The sequence below is a fragment of the Myotis nattereri genome, assembly GCF_964212035.1.
Source record: "Myotis nattereri genome assembly, chromosome: X".
Lineage (NCBI taxonomy): Eukaryota > Metazoa > Chordata > Mammalia > Chiroptera > Vespertilionidae > Myotis > Myotis nattereri.
Genome location: NC_138078.1, coordinates 124,578,729 through 124,599,698, shown reverse-complemented (window position 1 = coordinate 124,599,698; position 20,970 = coordinate 124,578,729). Strand labels below are relative to the sequence as shown.

Below are 20,970 nucleotides of genomic sequence, written 5' to 3'. Positions count from 1 at the left end.
TGCCTAATAAAAAACTGTAGGTTAACATAATAAGTGGAAATACTGAGGGATTAGAATGATATGAGTGGAATCTCATAACTATTGGAGAGGAAGAATTGACAGATTACAGTAACAAGAAGTTTAAGAGATGAAGAAGACAGAGAAGTCCAAAGAGTTGCTTATTTTGAAAAGTCAAATTGGAAGATAGTGGTAATATTCATAGGCATAGTAAAATTAAGAAGATAGACTCACTAAGAAGAACACCCAGTTCAGACTTGGATAAGTGGAATATGGGGTGATGGTGGGACATCCAAGTGAAAATTGTACATTGTAAAATTCAAGATTGAGTCATAACTTTTCTCAATTTTCAATCACCTAAAATGAAATCATGCATATTTACCATTGGGAAATTAGCACTTTAAATTTATCTACCTGGGATGTATATAATCTATGATGTAGGGATAATTATGGTGGTAGACAATCTATTGAGTTGTTTCATTGTCTTGAGCATTAAAATTACTTTTAATGTTCATTTATAGAAATACTAAAATATCTGTAGGATGTTCATTAGGATTCTGCAGTCAGTAGCAAATAGAATGAGTGATAATTGGAAGCCTGCAATTGACTGTATATATGAGTTGACAAAAGTACACACATTTATAAGGAGAAAAGTCAAAGTTGTATAGAAGTACTTTTTGGCATCAACAAAATGAAGAGAGCTCCCACTGTTTGGGAGAAAATATTTGCCAATGATACATCTGATAAGGGGTTAATTTCAAAAATATATAAAGTACTCATAGAGTTTAACAAACAGAAGATAAACAATCTAATTAAAAAATGGGCAAAGGCGGTGAGGTCAGGATGGCCCGGTGAGGTTGAAACGGCCCCAGTGAGATCGAGACAGCCCCTGTGAGGTTGAAACGGCCCCTGTGAGGTAGGGACAGCCCCAGTGAGGTTGAAACGGCCCCGGTGAGGTCGAGACGGCCCCAGTAAGGTTGAAACGGCCCCAGTCAGGTCGGGATGGCCCCGGTGAGGTTGAAACGGCCCCGGTGAGGTAGGCACCGCCTCGGTGAGGTTGAAACAGCCCCGGTGAGGCCGAGACGGCCCCGGTGAGGTTGGGACGGCTCCAGTGAGGTTGGGACAGATAATGGGGACCAGTATAGACTTATGAACAGGGTTAGATGCAGAGGCAGAGCAGCATCGAACAGACTGTCAAACTACAGTGGGAAGCCTGGGGAGGGTTTTGGGGGGGGGGGGTTAAGAGATCAACCAAAGGACTTAAATGCATGCATATAAGAATAACCAATGGACACAAGACACTAGGGGGTAGGGGCTGGGGGAATTTCAAGTGGGGGGGAAGGAGACATATGTAATACTCTTTGTAATACTTCAAGAAATAAAAATTATTTTTAAAAAATGGGCAAAGGACCTAAATAGACATTTCTCCAAAGAGGACATACAGATGGCGAAGAGACACATGAAAAATGCTCAAAGTCTCTAATTATCAGAGAGTTGCAAATTAAAATGACAATGAGGTATCACCTCACACTGTCACAATGGCTTTCATCAACAAATCAACAAATGACAAGTGTTGAGGAGGATGTGGAGAAAAGAGAACCTAGTACATTGCTGGTAGAATGTGGACTGGTGCAGCCATTATGAAAAACAGTATGGAGTCTCCTCAAAAAATTAAAAATGGAACTGCCTTTTGACCCAGCAATCCCACTTCTGGGAATATGTCCCAAGAAATCATAAACACCAATCAGAAAGAATATATGCACACCTATGTTCATAGCAGCACTATTTACAATAGCTAATGTTTGGAAACAGCCCAAGTGTCCTTCAGTAGATGAGAGGATAAAACAGCTGTGATACATTTATACAATGGAATACTATACAGCTGTAAAAAATGTCCTCTTAATCTTTGGGACAGCATGGTGGGACCTGGAGAGTATTATGCTAAGTGAAATAAGTTAGTCAGAGAAAGATAAGTATTACATGATCTCACTTATATGTAGAACTTAATGAACAAAATAAACTGATGAACAAAATAGATCCAGAGACGTGGAAGCATGAACAGACTGATGAATCTCAGAGGGAAGGAGGGAGGGAAGAGATTAACTAAATAATTTATATGCATATATGTATAACCCATGGACACAGACAACAATGCAGTAGGCCTGGGTGGGGAGGGGTGGGGTGGTGGAGGTCAATTGGTGGGAAAAGGGGGACATCTGCAATACTTTCAACAATAAAGATAAATTTTACAAAAGAAGTACTTTTTTACTTAATATTATAACACTGTTTAAATTATCAGTGATTCACATTCTGTTAAGTCTTATTAAGAAATGTATATTTCAGCAACACACAATATATCTCAAGCTTTTTGCCCTCAGATTTTTCCATGGCTACAAGTAAAGGAATTGTCAGGATCTTGGTTTCCATCTGGCTTTACCACAGCCAATTGGTTTAGCAAACCTGTTGAAATATAACTTATATGACATTTGAGGAGTGTGCCATCCCAGAGTCTGAAAGTCTATGAATGCACTAATTCATGACAGAAGAGTTCACAATTTTCACTTCTTTATAAATGATTAATGGAGCTGCATTCGCTTTTTAGAAAAACAATAAAACTAAATACCATAAATATCTAAGTTATCTTCTTTGATGCAGTTTTCAAGAAACACTATTAGAGGAATCCCAACTTGCAATTGGAAACTCTTTGAGAACACAAAGAATGGGAGTTAGGCATGATATTTTTGTCTAGAGAGGTCTGAGCTATAGATGTTAATTGTTATTAACACTTTCAGTAAGCATCTCAAATGGAAGCATAACATTTTTAGAAGCAAATTAATTGAACAAAATTGCAAGCAGGTGGCATTAGGAAATAATGCAGCTTACAGTGCTTCATTTTAACCTGAAGCCTGGATTTACATATTTCAGCAAATCTCCAATTGAATCTTTCAGAGGAAAGACTTTCTCCCCCCAGAGGGATTATTTGTACCAAGTTTTTCTTCAAAAGTCTTTACTAATAAGAAGTCTTCCTTAATTAAATTCATAGAATTTTACAACTAAGTCTTGTAGATTGTATTCAATCCTTTCATTTAGAGATGAGGCCCAGAGAGACACAGTATTGAGAAGATGAGATTTCTGCAGGTGAAATATGTAGAGAAGAAATATGACAATATGTACCAGTGCTTCAATTATCTAGTACCCATACATTCATGCACTCAATTTACACAAAGCATCCGAAACCCAGGAGAATGAAGAGATTAACTAAAAGAACCATGGAGAGAGAAACTTAGATAATAAAAGCCCATGTTCTGCAAGTGCTGAACAGCTCAAGAAAAAGCAGTAACCCAAAAACAGTAAGACATAAACCTTAGAGGGCATCTCTAAACCAAAACATGAAGGTGCCCTTTCCAGCCTAGGGATGGAAACCCAATGGGAACCCCAAATTATGACTATGCCCTGAAACATTATTTGCCTTGAAGAGTCCTTCATATCCCAAATAAAGGCAATCCAATTAAATGTCAGTACCTTTTTAACCAGGATCCATAGGAATTAATGATTCTTTCAAATTCTAAGCCTAGCAATTAATTAGAATGATTTGGCAAACAAGTTCATCTGATACAGAAGAGGCATCTAACAATGTCTCAGATTCATTCATGATAAAATATCTTGGCAAGTTAGGAATAGATGATATTTATATCTATTTGAGAAAGAACACCAGCAAAAAACATACAGTTACTATCAACCATAATGGTGAGAGACTGTCTTCCCACTAAGTTGGGAACCAAGCAAGGATGTTTACTTTCACCACTCTTGCTCAACATAGTACTGGAAGTTAGAGGCACTCCTGTGAGGAAAGAAAAATAAAAGGCATTGTAAATGATACAGCTGTTCAGTAGAAAATCCCAAGGAATCTAAAAACACACACACACACACACAAAAACAAACAACAACAACAACAAAACTCCTGGAACTTAAAAGTAAGTTAAAGTTGAAGGATACAAAATTAACACTAAGCAAAGAGTTCTTACCTTGACACTAAAAAACATGCTACACAAAAAGAAAAACTGGTAAGTTAGACTTCATCAAAACTAAAAGATTTTGCTCCACAAAAGTACAAATGAAAGGGATAAAAAAATAAGCAACTTACAGACTAGGAGGAAATATTTGCAAAATACATATCCAACAAAGGACTAGAATATATAAAGAACTACGAAGACGCAACAGTAAAAACACCCCCAAGTTAAAAAAAAAATGGGCAAATGATATGAATAGACAGTTCACTGAAGAGGATATACAGATGGGGCAAATAATCACAGCAAAGATGTTCAACACCATTAGGCATCAGGGAAATGCAGATTAAACCCACAATGAAACATTACTATACATTCACCAGAATGTCTAAAATAAAAACTAATGACAGCACAACATGCTGGCACGGATGAAGAGAAACTGGATCACTCATGCATTGCTGGTAGTAATATAAAATCGTACAGCCACTTTGGAAAACAGTCTGAAAATTTTATGTAAAATTAAATGTGTAACTACCACACGGCCTAGCAATCATTCTCCTGTTCATTTACCCCAGAGAAATAAAAACTCATGTCCACATAAAAGCCTGTACACAAATAATTGTAATTGTTTATTTTTAATAGAAAAAATTGGAATCAGTCTATATGTCTTTTAATAGGTGAATGGCTAAGCAAACTCTAGTATATCTATTCCATGGAATACTACTTAGCAGTAGAAAGGAATGAACTATTGATACAAGCAACAACTTGGATGGATCTCCAGAGAATTATGCTGAGTAATGGGGGGGGAGGAATCCAATCCAAAAAGGTTATATACTGTATGATTCATTTTTGAAATGACAAAACTTTTGAAAGAAGGGCATATTAGTGGTTCTCAAGAGTTAGGGAGGCATGCCCTGACCGGTTTGGCTCAGTGGATAGAGCATCGGCCTGCGGACTCAAGGGTCCCAGCTTCAATTCCGGTCAAGGGCATGTACCTCGGTTGCGGGCACATCCCCAGTGGGGAGTGTGCAGGAGGCAGCTGATCGATGTTTCTCTCTCATCGATGTTTCTAACTCGCTATCCCTCTCCCTTCCTCTCTGTAAAAAATCAATAAAATATATTTTTTAAAAAAAAGAGTTAGGGAGGCAGAGAGCAGAGTGGAGTAGCAGGAAAGGGTAGAAGGGAGATGGGAGTGTTTATAAAGGGGTAACATTAGGAGTCTGTGTGGAATTGAAACTGTTTAGTATCTTGACTGTGGTGGTAGAGAGAAACTGTCACAGATGAAAAAAAAAACACTGTATAGAACTTGATACACACAAATAAGTATAAGTAAACGAATAAAATCTGAGTAAGATTAGTGAATGTTATCAATGCCAGTATTCTAGTTGATATACTATAGCTTTACAAAATAGTATTACTGGGGAAAATGGGGCAAAGTGTACAAGGGATTTCCAGCTCAAGAAAAATTCAGTTTAAAAAAAGCAAATTCAAAGGTCACACTGTGCAGGTAGTTGAGCAACAACTGAATGTCCATTTGGACTGAAGGAATCACAGAAGCCATGGAATCTGGCCTCCATTTTTAAAGGGCTCAAAAACATGTCTTGCGTAAGAGATCAACCAAAGGACTCGTATGCATGCATATAAGCATAACCAATGGACACAAGACACTGGGGGGTAGGGGAGGCCAGGAGAAGGCCAAGGGGAGAAAAAAAAAAAGGAGACATATGTAATACTCTTTGGAATACTTTAAGCAATAAAAAAATAAAAATAAAAAAAATAAAATGAATATCATTAAGTGCAAAAAAAATAAGTCTTGCCACATTCATTCTGTTCCCATTTGTGAATAAGTGATCATTTGCACAAATGATTTGCATGAGCTGGCTCCATATTTTAAAGTGGGGATAATCCATGCTAATTCACAGGAGCCTGTGGGCTTAATTGTCATTTGCTCCTTCACTCTAGACACAATTGTATCATTGCAATCATTGGGAGCTGGAGAACAGAGGTATAGAGTAGCTGAATATTTATGAGTCATTTTTTTGCAGATGTACCTACCAACAGAATATTAAGTAGAACATTTGCTAAGGTACCAAATTCTCTTTGTGATTTGAGTATATCACCTCATATTAAGTCTTTGTGTTTTTCTAGCTTGCATATTGCACCTGGTTTTTCTTTCAATCAACTCTGTAAATATAATTCAGAGTGTGTTTATTAGATTTGTGATAGCTAGTGGTAACCAGAAACTGCCACAGACAGATCTGCCTGTGGGGTAAACAAACAAACAAAAAAAGCAAAATGAACATCTTTAAAATGATGAGAAAACAATTCTCAAAGTGATGTCTGTATTCAATTTCCAAGCAAGGGAATGAAAAATGAATTCTGTGATAGAGAGAGGGGATGGCTAGAGCTTCCATCTCTGAATCTATAGGATAATGTCACCCTGTGCAAGTGAATACAAATAAGGAGGTTTAAACAAACTACAAACAGATCCTGCTTATCTTTGTGATGAAAAATAGGATAGCACAGAGAATTGATATACAAGAGCAAAACAAAATTGCCTTTTAGCTAGAGGAGCCCATCAGCATGGAATCTTTCCTATCAGAGCTGATAAATGGATAGAAGGCTTAATAGTGGGCCAAAGGCCTTAGAAAGTACATAAACTATGTAATAAATCTCTGCACATTTTTAAGAATGGCGAGTTCATAAAGTAATTCAAAGCATCTGGATCATTAGATCAATCAATAAATCTTAGCAAATTGATAGCTCCACACATACAGGGACCCTACGTTTTGATACAGTGTAGATTTCTCAGGATGGACTCAATTCATGTTATTTCATTCTTTTCAAAGAGTGGACTTCTCCAATGGATAACTAAGAGTAATTTAATCTGCATATCTTTAGGAAAACGCTTCATCTTCATACATTCACAAGTCAGAACAAATCCTTTGTTGGTTCATGTATCTGAGTGAGATTCAGAAATTATGTTCAATATACCTAGAGAGGTATTTTAGTTTATGATCAGTCCCTAATGGTCACTTCAAGAAATTCCTGTCACTATCCATTCCTTTTAATAATATTGTAGACTACTGTCACAGCTAAAAACTGGAAGCAATTTAAAAGTTCTTTAAAGGGAGTTTGTTGGATAGATTATAGCATGTCCTTATTTTATCTTGCTAATCAGCATCACCCCCCAATAACCAGATAGCTCTATATTTTTAATATGAAATATAACCAACATGTATTAAATGTAAAACCAAGATACAGAAGACTATGCATTATAATGATAATCTAACTTTGAAAAAGAAAAACAAAGAACATTTACATGTAAACCCAAGTTTTAAATTGTTTCTACAAGGATACATAATAAATTGTTAACAATTATTAATTTTAGGGAGAGGCACTTGGGGTAAATGTACTGATGTGTCCATGATAATATAGTTAAAATAAATCAAATTGTAGAAAAATATGTATTTATGAATATATTATTTTTAAACTATATACATCTACACACACCCATACATAATACACATACACTTACTTAATCCATAGGGGTAAAACTAAATAAAATAGACACCTATGTAGGGAGGATTCTCAGTAGGTTTTATTTTCTACTTCATGTACTTTTATATGGTTTGAGTTTATTTTATTCAAAATCATAATGTATTACATGTGAAATTTTTAAAAATAAAGAAAAGATGCTTAAAAACTACTCCAAAACTAATTTACTAATGAGTAGTAACTTTTCTGTTATTATTATTTATCATTGTGCTGTTTAAATATTCCTGAGACACCTCTAACTATAGTGAGTACTTTTTTATTAAACCCAGGTAGGGTTCACAGCTTTTAGCAAATGTTCCCAAAAGCCTTGTTCTCATGAATATATAAATACACACATATATAATTTATGTGTAAGTAGATTTATTGAGATTTGTAACCTAGCAATGTGTTCATCAAAATTTATTTTTCAAAGGTCATAATCTTTCTATGGACCATAAATAACAATTTATTAGGCAAAAACTGAAGCTAGACATGTAATCACTCCTATTGATTCATATAATTTCCCCATTTTCTCAGATGTCATATGGCCAAGACAGAGGTAGAAGAAATTCTATGGTGTTACAGTTTCCTTAGTGATGAGCAGGCAGTGATTGTGGCTGGCAGTCTAATTTCCCCAGGTGGGTTATCAGTACCAGCAGTTCCTTTCAAAGTAAGCTTTTAAGACAGTGGTTCATAACCTTTTTTTAGGGGGGTGGGGCACAGATTCCTTTGAGTTAGTACTAATGGTGAGGGGGTGAAAAGAACATGGGCTTTGCAACCTGACAAAACCCTGTTTAAATCCCAGCTACACTGCTTATTTGATGAGTGACCTTAAGCAATTTATTTAACTTCTCTGAGCCTCTTCTCATCTATAAAATGTCTGGCACTTGGTGAGAACTTAGTAAAAGTCAGAAATTATCTTAATATTTTAGAATATGCTGAAAACTATAGACTCTGTCCTCAGAGGAAAAATCCATCCTGCATATTTAGGATGTTGTATACCATTTCAAGGGCTTTGTCCACCTATCAAGGCCATTTTGGACCTCAGGTGAGGAATCCCTGATCTGAGGTTTGGAAAGAACATTTGAAGAAACCTGAATAGTAAAAGCAACATTTTCTACTCCTTTTGCTTATTGCCATTTTAGGCTGTATTTTCTTTTGCCTATTTGTTGTGTTAGATTATTTGTGTATTTGCCTATTTGTTGTGTTAGATTATTTGTGTATTATGGCCACCAAGACTTAATCAGACCAAGAGAACAGATTTTACTTTAAGTGTACAAATGAGCAAAGTAAATAAGGGCTGTCTAGTACTTTAACACATCAGTTAGATTTAGCAATTTACCAGCAAAGTGGTAGGAAAGGTCATAGCAATTCACTGGCCAGAGTAGGTTTTCAAAGATTGCTGCTAACCATATGGATTTAATGGAGCCGTGCTTCTAGTTTTTTAGATCAAAGATAAAGTCACTTTAAACTGATTTGGGTGAGCTGTTCAGGCTTAAGTTTACTAGTCACCAGCTCAGTTTTATAATCACAGCCAGCTAGGACTATTCTCTTTTATTTTCAAGGCTTCAGAGAAGAAAAAAACACACAAATGTGTTTAGGTGGTAGCGCAAAAGAACACAGAAACTGTTCCTTTGCATTAGTCTGATCTCAAAGAAACACAGAAACCTCCTGGAATATGCCTCTGCCATTAATTCAAACAGCATGCAGGTGGTTGGTAAAAACATATTTCCATAGTCTGTGAGAGCTCTATTAGACAGGGATCTAGCCCCCCATTCCCTCACTGACCCCCTACCCAAAATCCATAAGAGCAGTAAATATTGCTTCTCTAAGACTAAGTGAATATTTGAAAAAAATGAGATAAAATCCAATCTTGATGTTATTATCACTGACTTTACCCACACTTCAGGACTGCTGTGCTGATGGTGGAGAAGATTGGACTTAAGGGGACAGTGGAGTTGCACAGAGAAAAACAATCTTTTATTTCCTCATCAAAACTGGAAAGAAGGGGGAAATAGGTGTGTAATTCTAAAAAGCCAGTTTTCTTACAAGAACTCCATTCTAAGATCATCATTGCTCCCCCGCCAAAAAATAAATTGGTTTATAAATACCATTGCCCATTAAAAGGAACCAGGGCTCTTTGGTAAAATGACTGATTCTTGGATTGAAAAGAGAAAGTGCAAGATGAGCCTGTAATATCTTGTTGTGCCAAAAGTAAGGAAGTGCTCAAAAATGATGAGAACATGTCGAAAGGACACAAGAGTCAGATTGAAGGATTCCCACTGGCCAAATCTGGGCCAATTTGATCAAAATAAATGACAGCAACAGATTGCAACCCAAAGTAAGAATCTATGAGTTTATGCTGATATAAACACATAAACAACTGGAATAAATAAGTAAATGTGAAGAAAAGGACACTCTTCCTTACAATAGAAGACTAATAAATGTAGAAAAATGAAGTTTTAAAAATCATCAATTTGCAAACTTTATAATAATAAGTGATTGGGGCAAGAATCATCAATAGATGTAAAACTACTGGGTGAAAGTTTGATAAGAACAAAATATCTACATACCTTCCAAATATCTCCCCAGAAATTACTTATTAATTGCAACAGGAAAAGTAGTAACTACAATGGAGAAATCTAGCAATCACCATCAGAATCAAATGATCAAAGTTACCAATACCAGTAATGGGACAAATTAGCATCATGAAAGACAAGGAAAGAATGTTTTGTTCCAGATTAGAATCTAATGAGACATGATAACTAAATTTAATGTGTGATCCTGAACTGAATCTTGGATCAGGCAAAAACAGTTATAGAGGAAATTATTAGGATGATTGGCTAAATTTGAATATGAACTTTGAGTTAGTTATTAGTATTATATCAATGTTAAATTTCCTGATGTTGATCATTGTACCATGGTTATGTAAGAGAATGTCCTCCTTCTTAGGAAATATACACTGAGATACTTAGGGGTATTATTTAGGGATAATGAGGCATTATGTCTGCAACTTTTAAATCATTAAGAAACAAATAAATTGTGTGTGTGTGTGTGTGTGTGTGTGTGTGTGTGTGTGTGTGTGTGTAGGGAGGAGGAAAGAGAAAGAGAGAGGGAGAATAATAAGACATGAGGAAAATTTAACAAATGGTGAATCTGGGTAAGGAATATCCAGAAGTTCTTTGTCCTATTGCAATATTTCTATAAGTTTGAAATTATATCAAAATAAAAGACAAAGAAAAATAGATGACAAAACTGGAGTACCCCCTGAGGAAGACAGAGCTGTGACCTAGGAGTGAGTCATGTGGAGTAGCAAGCAGAAGAGTACTGCATCACTGCTACCCTTACTAAGGAGGACAATTCATAAGTTGCTCACAGCAGCGCAGTCTTGTGTCAACAGTTTGATGATCTTGTTGATGAGCCAAACATCTTCCCAACTAACTATGTTCCACTCAAGCACTTCATAAACTCCTCATTTTCCAGGATGTAGTCCCAGAGTTGTAAGTAGTACAAGCTGCCAGTGAAGCAAGGCACCATACTTTTAACCTGTTTCTGTTCTTAAGAAAATGTCCTAGAAACAGAGTCCCATTAGGTGTGGTTTTGTGGTTGACCCATCATTACCAGTATTCTTTCTTTATTCAGGAAGAGCTCTAATTTGCCTTTCATGCCATCCCATATCAAGCATACTGTATGCCATTGAAATGGAATCAAGTGGTAATGGATATAAAAGGTTTTGCACAAGTTGTATAGTGTTAACTGCTGGTGATCTCCTGCAAGCCCAAGGTCTATGTCTTCTCCTATATTACTGATAATAATATATTGCTAATAATATAGAAGATGGCCAAACAATCACTTGATTTGTCATCCACAAATACCAGGTCAATGCATTCTGTGAATCAAATGAGTTCAGGAATGGTGTTAATCAGGCTTACATATGTGTGAGCTCTTCCATAAAAATCCAGCCTTTTTCCTTTTAGTGAAAGTGCATCTGTCCAAATTTTGGGAAGGTGAAGGGAAAACAATTGAAATTTCAGTAACAAGAAATTGTATTTTGTCATCCTTTTTAGCTATATAGTCAAATCTATATTATGCAATAGTACTATTGTAAATCAATACTGATACAAATAAGCCAAATAGTAGATATTATAAAAAAATCATATCTATTTGACATCAGCATGTGACTTTTTTGGCAGAAGAGTTTCTTCCTAATTATATTTTGCCTGGGCTAATGTGAACAGTTAGATTAGTGTTCCCAGAGCACACATAAGCTAGATAATTTAGGGAGGCAGTTAGAAGTGTATGGCTAGTGGACTGGGGGGAGGCCAAGGAAAAGGCAGTTTGGACTTAAAATTTGCTGCACTTAATTCCACTCACATAATCAAAAGGTAACTATTTCTATCTACCTAACTGCCTTATTATATTCATGGTGCAGCAGCAATTTATTTATCCAGTGCCTTTTCCTAAACCAAATTATCTGATTATTCTGCCTCTGAAGACTGCTTCTCACTGAAGGCACTGACAGGGGCCTGACGGATGGCCAGCTGGACAATACTGAAGTGCCAGGGTTTCTGTTTGCACCCGGGAATGGTAGAAATGACACAACCCTGAGTGTACCTTGATTCCCTCCTTCCATCTCCTCAAAGGAGGCTGCAGAAGCTTTAAGAGGCTCTAGATATCCATGAAGTCAGTTTTCACTGGCGCTGGAATCACACAGCCTGGGATGGAATCCCAGCACTGACATTCATCAGCTGTGTAACTTTGAACAAGTAACAACATTTCTATGCCTTAATGTTTACTTCAGTAAAATGGGAATTCAGAGCCACAGTGTTGTATTTATGCACAACTCTAGGGGCCACCATTCACATTATAGTCTATGCCAGTTAATACCTCTAACCCACTGGCCTTACTAGATTGTTTAAAGGTTAAGTGAGATGATGATGTATGCAAAGTCCTCTCAAACATTGCTGAAGAGTACGTACATTGGTACAGTATTTTGATGGGCAATTTGGCAATATGTATGAAAACTTAAATTGAGTATGCCATTTATTTCATGGAAAGCTATTGATGAGTCATTATACTATTACCGTTATAAACTTTATACCCTAGGCCACTAAGCAAATATATGATTGCTGAGCATCAACCTAATTCCAGTTCCAGCACAGCCTAAGACAAATAAAAAAAAGCTTTATGGTAGGACAGAATTCCAACTTGTTTCTGAATTAGGGGTGTAACGTTGAGACCACCAATCTAAAACTGGTAGCCATAACAGCGCACTAAAGAAACTGGCAGGAAGTGACCACTTCTGTGCTTCTGGGAGATGTCCCCAAATGAAAGCTTCTAGACATTCTGTAGCCTTATGGTATTTTCTCCCGCCATTCCTCCACTGAACATCATCCAAAAGCAAACAAGTACATGCTGGCCCCACACATTCACACACATGCACATATATCACACACCCATGTGCCAAAACTTAAACCATTCACCTGCCAGGGAGCTATTTCTGGACTGTCCATGGCAGATGAGCAAATGCTTATTTCTGTATCTGGCTTATGTGATTATATTATCATCTTTCATGTGGCTAATAAATCAAGAGGTAATCCCCACAAAGTGATAATCATGAAACCCAAGGCTTGATTATGGTTTGTTAACATTGCTTTTCTGTTCAGCCCTCCAAAATGACATCATGTACAACATTTAAGAACGAGTTTTATGGTGAAAATAAATTTCCAGGGCTTATTTGTCCCTTAAAAGAGAATGTATCATAATCTTTTTTTAAATAAATCTTTATTGTTCAGATTATTACAGTTGTTCCTCTTTCCCCCCCCCATAGCTCCCCTCCACCCAGTTCCCACCCCACCCTCTGCCCTTACCCCCCCCCCCACTGTCCTCATCCATAGGTGTACGATTTTTGTCCAGTCTCTTCCCACACCCCCCACACCCCTTCCCCCCGCCCTGAGAATTGTCATTCCACTCCCTTTCTATGCCCCTGATTCTATTATATTCACCAGTTTACTCTGTTCATCAGATTTTTTATTCACTTGATTTTTAGATTCACTTGTTGATAGATGTGTATTTGTTGTTCATAATTTGTATCTTTACCTTTTTCTTCTTCTTCCTCTTCTTAAAGAATACCTTTCAGCATTTCATATAATACTGGTTTGGTGGTGGTGAACTCCTTTAGCTTTTTCTTATCAGTGAAGCTTTTTATCTGACCTTCAATTCTGAATGATAGCTTTGCTGGATAAAGTAATCTTGATTGTAGGTTCTTGGCATTCATCACTTTGAATATTTCTTGCCACTCCCTCCTAGCCTGCATAGTTTCTGTTGAGAAATCACCTGACAATCGTATGGGTACTCCCTTGTAGGTAACTGACTTTTTTTCTCTTTCTGCTTTTAAGATTTTCTCTTTGTCTTTGGCCCTTGGCATTTTAATTATGATGTGTCTTGGTGTGGTCCTCTTTTGAGTCCTTTTGTTTGGGGTTCTCTGCGCTTCCTGGACTTGTAAGTCTATTTCTTTCACCAGGTGGGGGAAGTTTTCTGTCATTATTTCTTCAAATAGGTTTTCAATATCTTGCACTCTCTCTTCTTCTGGCACCCCTATAATTCGGATGTTGGGATGCTTGAAGTTGTCCCAGAGGCTCCTTACACTATCTTCATATTTTTGGATTCTTTTTTCTTTTTGCTTTTCCGGGTGGGTGTTTTTTACTTCTTCATATTTCAAATTTTTGACTTGATTCTTGGGATCCTGTAGTCTGCTGTTGGGTCTCTGTATATTATTCTTTATTTCAGTCAGTGTATGCTTAATTTCTAGTTGGTCCTTTTTCATATCCTCGAGGGTCTCACTAAATTTATGGGCGGTTTCTAGAAAATTCTTGAAAAACCTTATAACCGTGGTTTTGAATTCTATATCCAGTAGTTGGCTTTCCTCCATTTCTGTCATTTGTGACCTGTTTCTTTGTCTCCACATTTTTTATGCTTCCTTGTGTTGATAGAGTGGCTTTCTGTGCTAGGTGTCCTATAGGGCCCAGTGGCTCAGCCTCCCCAATTACCTGGGGTGGACACTCTTGGTGCACCCCTTTGCGGGCTGTGTGCACAGTCTTGTTGTAGTTAAGCCTTGATTGTTGTAGATATCACTGGGAGGAGTTGACCTCCAGGCCAACTGGCTGTGAGAATCAGCTGTGTCTACGGTTGGAGAACTGTGCTGGAGACACCCTTCTGGGGCAAGACTTGCTTCAGTGGGACTTTGGTGCTCCCTGAGTCTGCCCCCTGAGTGTGTCCCTTATGGATCTGAGGAGTTGTGATCTGGATGGTCCCAATCTGACCACTGGGCACACAGGCTCTTGAATCGCTAAGGAGGTGCTAATTTAGCCTTTGCCTGAGGCTACCCAGCAGGAGCTACAGAGAGATCTGCAGGTTCCTCTTCCTTGTTTGGGTTTTGGAGGTGCCCAGATGAGGCCCAGCTGTGAAGCAATGCAAGCTGCTGTGGAGCCTTGGGCCTTATTTTGGATGTTCTGGGTCTTTCGGACCCAGCTGCAGTATGGTAGGTAATTTTAGATCTCAATGGGCCAGCCCATTCTTATGCAAAACCCTCTGCTAGCAGCTTGGGTGGGGTGGGGTCTCAGGGAATCAACAGGGCAGAGCAAACAGCTATGGCTGCTCCTCAGTCCTGCCCTAAGAGGTTCCGGGTCTCAGTGTCCTGGTAATCGCTGCAAGCACCTCTGAGAGAAAGCCGCCCTCGAGTTCCGCCCACTGCCAGACAGTCTAGTTTCTCCCCATATGAGTCTGGGAACCCAGAGACTCGCCCAGAACTGGAGTCAGGGCCATAGGGAGCTTGTGCCTCCCTCCCGATTGCAAAAGACACCAGCATCTTCTGTTGCCAGCCCCTTTCCGCTCCCGCTCGAGCCTCCATACTCCTGCACTTTACTTCCGCACCTCCTCTGAGTCTCAGTGTGCTTTTCTCTTTCCTTCTAGTTGTAGAATTTCCACTCACCCAGTCTTCCTATGGTTCTGGATGATGTCTGTTTTGTCTTTTAGTTGTATTTTTTAAGTGGTTGTGCGAGGCAGCAATTTCAGGTGTTTACCTATGCCACCATCTTGGTTTCTCTCCATATAAGATTATATGGTCTAAAAGGGCCTCTCCTCTCTGAGATTTATTAATATAAAACCAGTTGTCAAAAGACATGAATAAGCAACTTACTAGATAGGAAATATAAAAACATGGCCCCTCACTATTTTCAAAATACAAATTATAACAACAAGATAACCTTTTTTGCCTTTTAAAATGACAACATTTTAGACAGAATACCAAGTTTTGATGGGCCTGTGGGGAAACAAGTCACTTTAATACATGTTGGTGGGAGTACCAATTAGTAAAGCCTCTCTCTCTTTTTGAAGGGCAATTTGCCAATATCTGTGAACATTTTAATTGTGTATAATTGTGTGTATGCTTTTGATCCACTAAATCAATCTCTATCAATTTATTCTAAACAAATGTACATGTATACAAAGATGCAATGATGGATGTCTATCAATAAGTGGCTAGTTAAGCAATTATTACCTCTATACAATGGACTATTTAAAAAAAAAGGTAGATCTATATAGTTATGGAGAGATGTCCAAGGTTTTATATTATGAACATGGAATCTTTTCTATTTATTTAGACCTTCTGTACTTTCTATGAGCAATGTTTATCATTTTATTGTAGAAGTCTTTCACCTACTTTGTTAATTTATTCCTAAGTATTTTATTCTTTTAGATGCTATTATAAACAAAAAATTTTTTCTTAACTTCATTTCAGATTGCTCATTGCTAGAAATGAATTAGTGATATACATAGAAATATCACTAATGTTTGTGTGTTGATCTTGTATCCTGCAACTTTGATGAATTTGTTTATTAACTTAAATATCTTATTTACAGATACTTTAGGATGGTGTATATGTAAGGTCATATTATATCATCTATGAATAATTGGTGGGGGTTTTCCAGTTTGGATGCCTTTAATTTCTTTTTCTTGCCCAATTGCTCTGGCTATAACTTCCATGTAATGTTAAATAGAAGTGGTGAGAATTGGCATTCTGATCTTGTTCCTAATCATCAAAGGAAGTTTTCAGGTTTTCACCATTAAGTATGATGTTAACTGTGAGTTTTTTGTAGATGCCCTTTATCGGGTTGTCTAAGTTCCCTTCCATTTCTAGTGAATTAAGTGTTTTTATCATGACAGGGTGTTGCTTTTTCTGTATCACATTGATCATTTTTATATGTTCAACCACCCTTTCATTCCTGGAATAAATTCCACTTGATCAGGATATATAATCCCCTTAATATATTGCTGGATTCGGTCTGCCAATATTTTGTCAAGAATTTTTAGACCTATATTCATAAGAGATATTGGTCTGAAACCAATACAAATAATATTGAATGTAAATTATAATTTTAAAAATTTTAAATAAATAATTTATCTAAACATTTTTGAAAGCTACATTTAAAAAAAAAAGCTGGGATAGCAATACTTATACTAGACAAAATAGACTTTAAAACAAAGGCTATAGCCCTAACTGGTTTGGTTCAGTGGATAGAGCGTCAGCCTGCGGACTGAAAGGTCCCAGGTTTGATTCAGGTCAAGGGCATGTACCTTGGTTGCGGGCGCATCCCCAGTGGGGGGTGTACAGGAGGCAGCTGATGGATGTTTCTCTCTCATCAATGTTTCTAACTCTCTATCCCTCTCCCTTCCTCTCTGTAAAAAATCAATAAAATATATTTTTTTAAAAAACAACAACAACAAAGGCTATATAACAAGAAATAATGAAGGACCCAACAATTCCACTTCTGGATATTTATCTGAAGAAATCCAAAACATAAAATCAAAAAACTATATAGTTCCATATGTTCATTGCAGCATTATTTACAATAGCCAAGATATGGAAGCAATGAAAGTGTCGATGAATAGATGAATGGATAGAGAAGAAGTGGTACATATATGCAATTAAATATGACTTGACCATAAAAAAATAATGTAATATTGCCATCCGTAACAACATGGACCTAGAGGGTATTGTGCTGAGTGAAAATAAGTCAGACAAGGAAAGACAAATGCCATATTATTTCACTTATATGTGCAATCTAAAAAAAAATATATAATAAATGAACAAGCAGACAAGAAACAGACTCATAGATACAGTGAACATTTTGACAGTTGCCACATGGTAGGGGGTTAGGGGAATAAGGTGAAGGGGTTAAGAAGTATAAATTGGTAGTTACAGAATGGTCATGGGATATAAAGTATAGCATCGGGAATATAATTAATAATATTGTAATGACTATGTGTGGTGTCAGATGTGTCCAAATTAATTGGGGTAATCACTTCATATGTTATATAAATGTTTAATCACTGGGTTGTGCACCTGAAACTAATGTACAAAACTGTAATTAACATATTACTAATTATTTTTAATGGAATAGAGAGAAAACATATTTTCTTGCCTTTGAAGAAACAGGCAGGGAACAGATAAATCAACATTTTAGTAGGCAGTCAAGTTCAGGTATGAGTTGCCAGTATGCCTCATAGGTCCCATTTCAAGATTTAATATAAGAAACATAGTTTCCTATCAGGTTCTGCACACAGCAGGAAGCCAGTCAGTGTTTGCTATTGATGGTGATAATTTGCTATTTTTCCAGATGATTAATTAGTTCTTAAATCTGTGGGCTGTTCAAATTAAACCCCAGGTATATTTTATCAGGAATTGTCACTCACTGGCATGTATGACCTTTTAGCTAAAGGCTGATATGATAAATAAGAATGGTATCAACTGGCCCTGGCTGGGTGGCTTACTCAGTTGGAACATCGTCCTGTACACCAAAAAATTGCAGGTTGAATCCCCAGTCAAGGCACGTATGGGAGTCAACAAGTCCATGTTTCTCTCTCTCATTAATGTTTCTCTCTCTTTCTCTTCCCCTTCCTCTCTGAAAAATCAATAAAAACATAACCTCATGTGAGGATTAAAAAAAAGAAGAAAAGATTGCTCATTCTTAAAAAATAAATAAATAAAAAGAATGGTATCAACTGAAGTTAATGTGGATGACAATGCAGTTTTCAAAGACAAACTTTTTCTTAAGTCTCCAAATTACCTTCAGTTGAAAGGTCTTAATCATCTACTTGCTGCATAATAGAAACAAAGACAGAACCTATTTCATTACTGTCACAGAATCAAGGCAAGGTCTGGGCCTCCCCAGAACACATGCCTATATGTGAATTAGAGACCAGTTTTTGGAACACCTTATTTTCCTCATCTATAGTCTATGATTGCTGCCATATATGTATAATGGAGACAGAAAGATGGTTTCATCCAGGAGATTAAGGTTCAATTCCCAGTCAGGGCACATGCCCAGGTTGTGGGTTTGATCCCCAGTGTGGGCATGCAGGAAGCAGCCAAACAATGATTTCCTCTCATTGTTGATGTTTCCATCTATCTATCTATCTCCTCTCCTCTCTGAAATCAATAAAAATATATTAAAAAGAAAGATGGTTTCATAATGCTGCAGTTAGATTTAAATAAAACATTATGCATAAGAGAAAAGAGCCCAAGAGAAAACGCAAAGCTTTGGTTAGGTGTGCATTAACCACCCAATGGCATTTCAGAGTTACATCGAGAAATCAAAAAGTGGAGGGGGGTCAAAAAGGTGGAGAAAATGGGAGACATCTGTAATACTGTCAACAACAAAGTAAACTTTTAAAAAAAATAGTAGTCCAAGTTATCCACTTGAGCCCATGCACAATCCCGAGTGAATGGATTCCTTTATTGAAATTCCAACTTGTCCTACAGCCCTATTGACCAAAAGGAAGTTGTTGAGAGGCAGCCCAGCAATTTTTCAAATGGGCGTTTCTGTAACCTGCTGTACATGAGACATTGAAAGAGATAATAAGAATATATTTTCTTACCTGTGAGAAAGATAAAACTGGACATGAGAATCAATCCATATAGCCTCTGATACATGATATGTCCTTTCATTGTCTAAACCTGTTTTAAAAAAGTCAGAAATATGCCTAGCTCAGATTCAGGACAAACAATTTCTAGGTGTATGTGACCACCTTCTTCCCATTTCATGCAAGGATTGTTCCGATTGCTTAAAATCATGTCAGCCAGCCACAATATAGACACTTACTTGCCTGAGTTATGCAGCTTGGCTGAAACCTCATAGATAGATTTATTTGCATAGCCATTCAACAAATTTTATTGAGTGCCTACTATGTGGAAGACACTGTGTTACACACTGGGAATACAGTGCTGGAAAAATAAGACAGAGATACCTGTCCTCATTGGGAAATCAGACATTAAATACATAATTACAAAATGTGATTTTATTCAACCTTTATGTACACAACTTTAACAAAACAACTCTGGTTTTAATGGTTTTAACAAGCCTAAATTTTTTGAAGGAAGCATTATACAAGAAGAACTTACTGGTAAAAGTAACTCATGAAATCATTTCATCTCATTGCATTCACCCAGCTTCTCTCCTTAAATAATTCTAAGGAGAGCTGATTATTTGGGAAACACACTGCAAACCCCTCTTTCTCCAACCCAAACAGTGTTAAAACTTCAAATCCTACAGAAACATATTACAGAAGTTTGGCAGTAGGGTGTTGATGGACATTTTCTAATTTTAAATAAAATACACTTCTGAATGATTTACTACTGATTTAAACACTTCTTTTCCTATAGGATAATACATCATATTGTATTTCTTTCTACTTCTAAGTGGGATTTGGAGTGAATAGACTCACTTTGTATTTAAAGTAACAGAAGTCAATTAGGAAACCAAATGAGTCTTGGACTTGCTTTGAGCACCTGTCATTAATAAGGCTCTTCACATTTACCAAGTGTTCGAATGCCATTCTCATTAGAATAATAAGGGAATTTGTATGACTTGGATGGATTTTTTAAACTACAAACTTAGAAGTAAGGGGATATCTAAATTCTTTATGACATGCAAGATGAAATGCAACTTAAATTTACAGTACTATAAGAGTGCCAGATAAGAATCTGTAACTAGCTGTAAGGCTGTATTTCTGCTCCTTCATTTCCCTGAACCTCAGTTTCCTTATCTGTAAAAATAGAGATAATAATCTGCCTATTTCCCAAAGCTGCTATAGAAGATCAAATGATGTGATATTTAAAAGGCAATTTTCAAAGTATAAAGTGCTATAGAAATGGATATGATCACTATCTATAAAATGGAATTTTCAACAGCAAACAATCCAATTTATATTTTTCTTACATTTCCTTTAAACTTTTATAACAATCTCAAGGTATGTTTCAGAAACTTACCTGGAACCCAAAAAGTAAAGCATGGGATTTTCACACTACAGAATACTATGCAATCATTAAAGAGAATAAGATAAGACCAGCCAGTGTGGCTCAGTGCTTGAG

General features: G+C 36.9%; 1 protein-coding gene across 1 annotated transcript in view; it reads right to left on the bottom strand.

Annotated features, from left to right (window-relative positions):
* ADGRG4 (adhesion G protein-coupled receptor G4) overlaps positions 1–19,548 on the bottom strand; it is a gene marked incomplete at both ends in the record, with an annotated part of 135,938 nt that extends 116,390 nt beyond the window's left edge. The window contains 8 exon segments of the mRNA XM_081081682.1: positions 10,918–10,944; positions 10,947–10,991; positions 10,994–11,095; positions 11,098–11,138; positions 11,140–11,348; positions 11,351–11,437; positions 11,441–11,529; positions 19,479–19,548. Of these exon segments, the coding sequence (XP_080937808.1) occupies positions 10,918–10,944; positions 10,947–10,991; positions 10,994–11,095; positions 11,098–11,138; positions 11,140–11,348; positions 11,351–11,437; positions 11,441–11,529; positions 19,479–19,548 (670 nt within the window).
* Between the last annotated feature and the right edge of the window lie 1,422 nt (positions 19,549–20,970).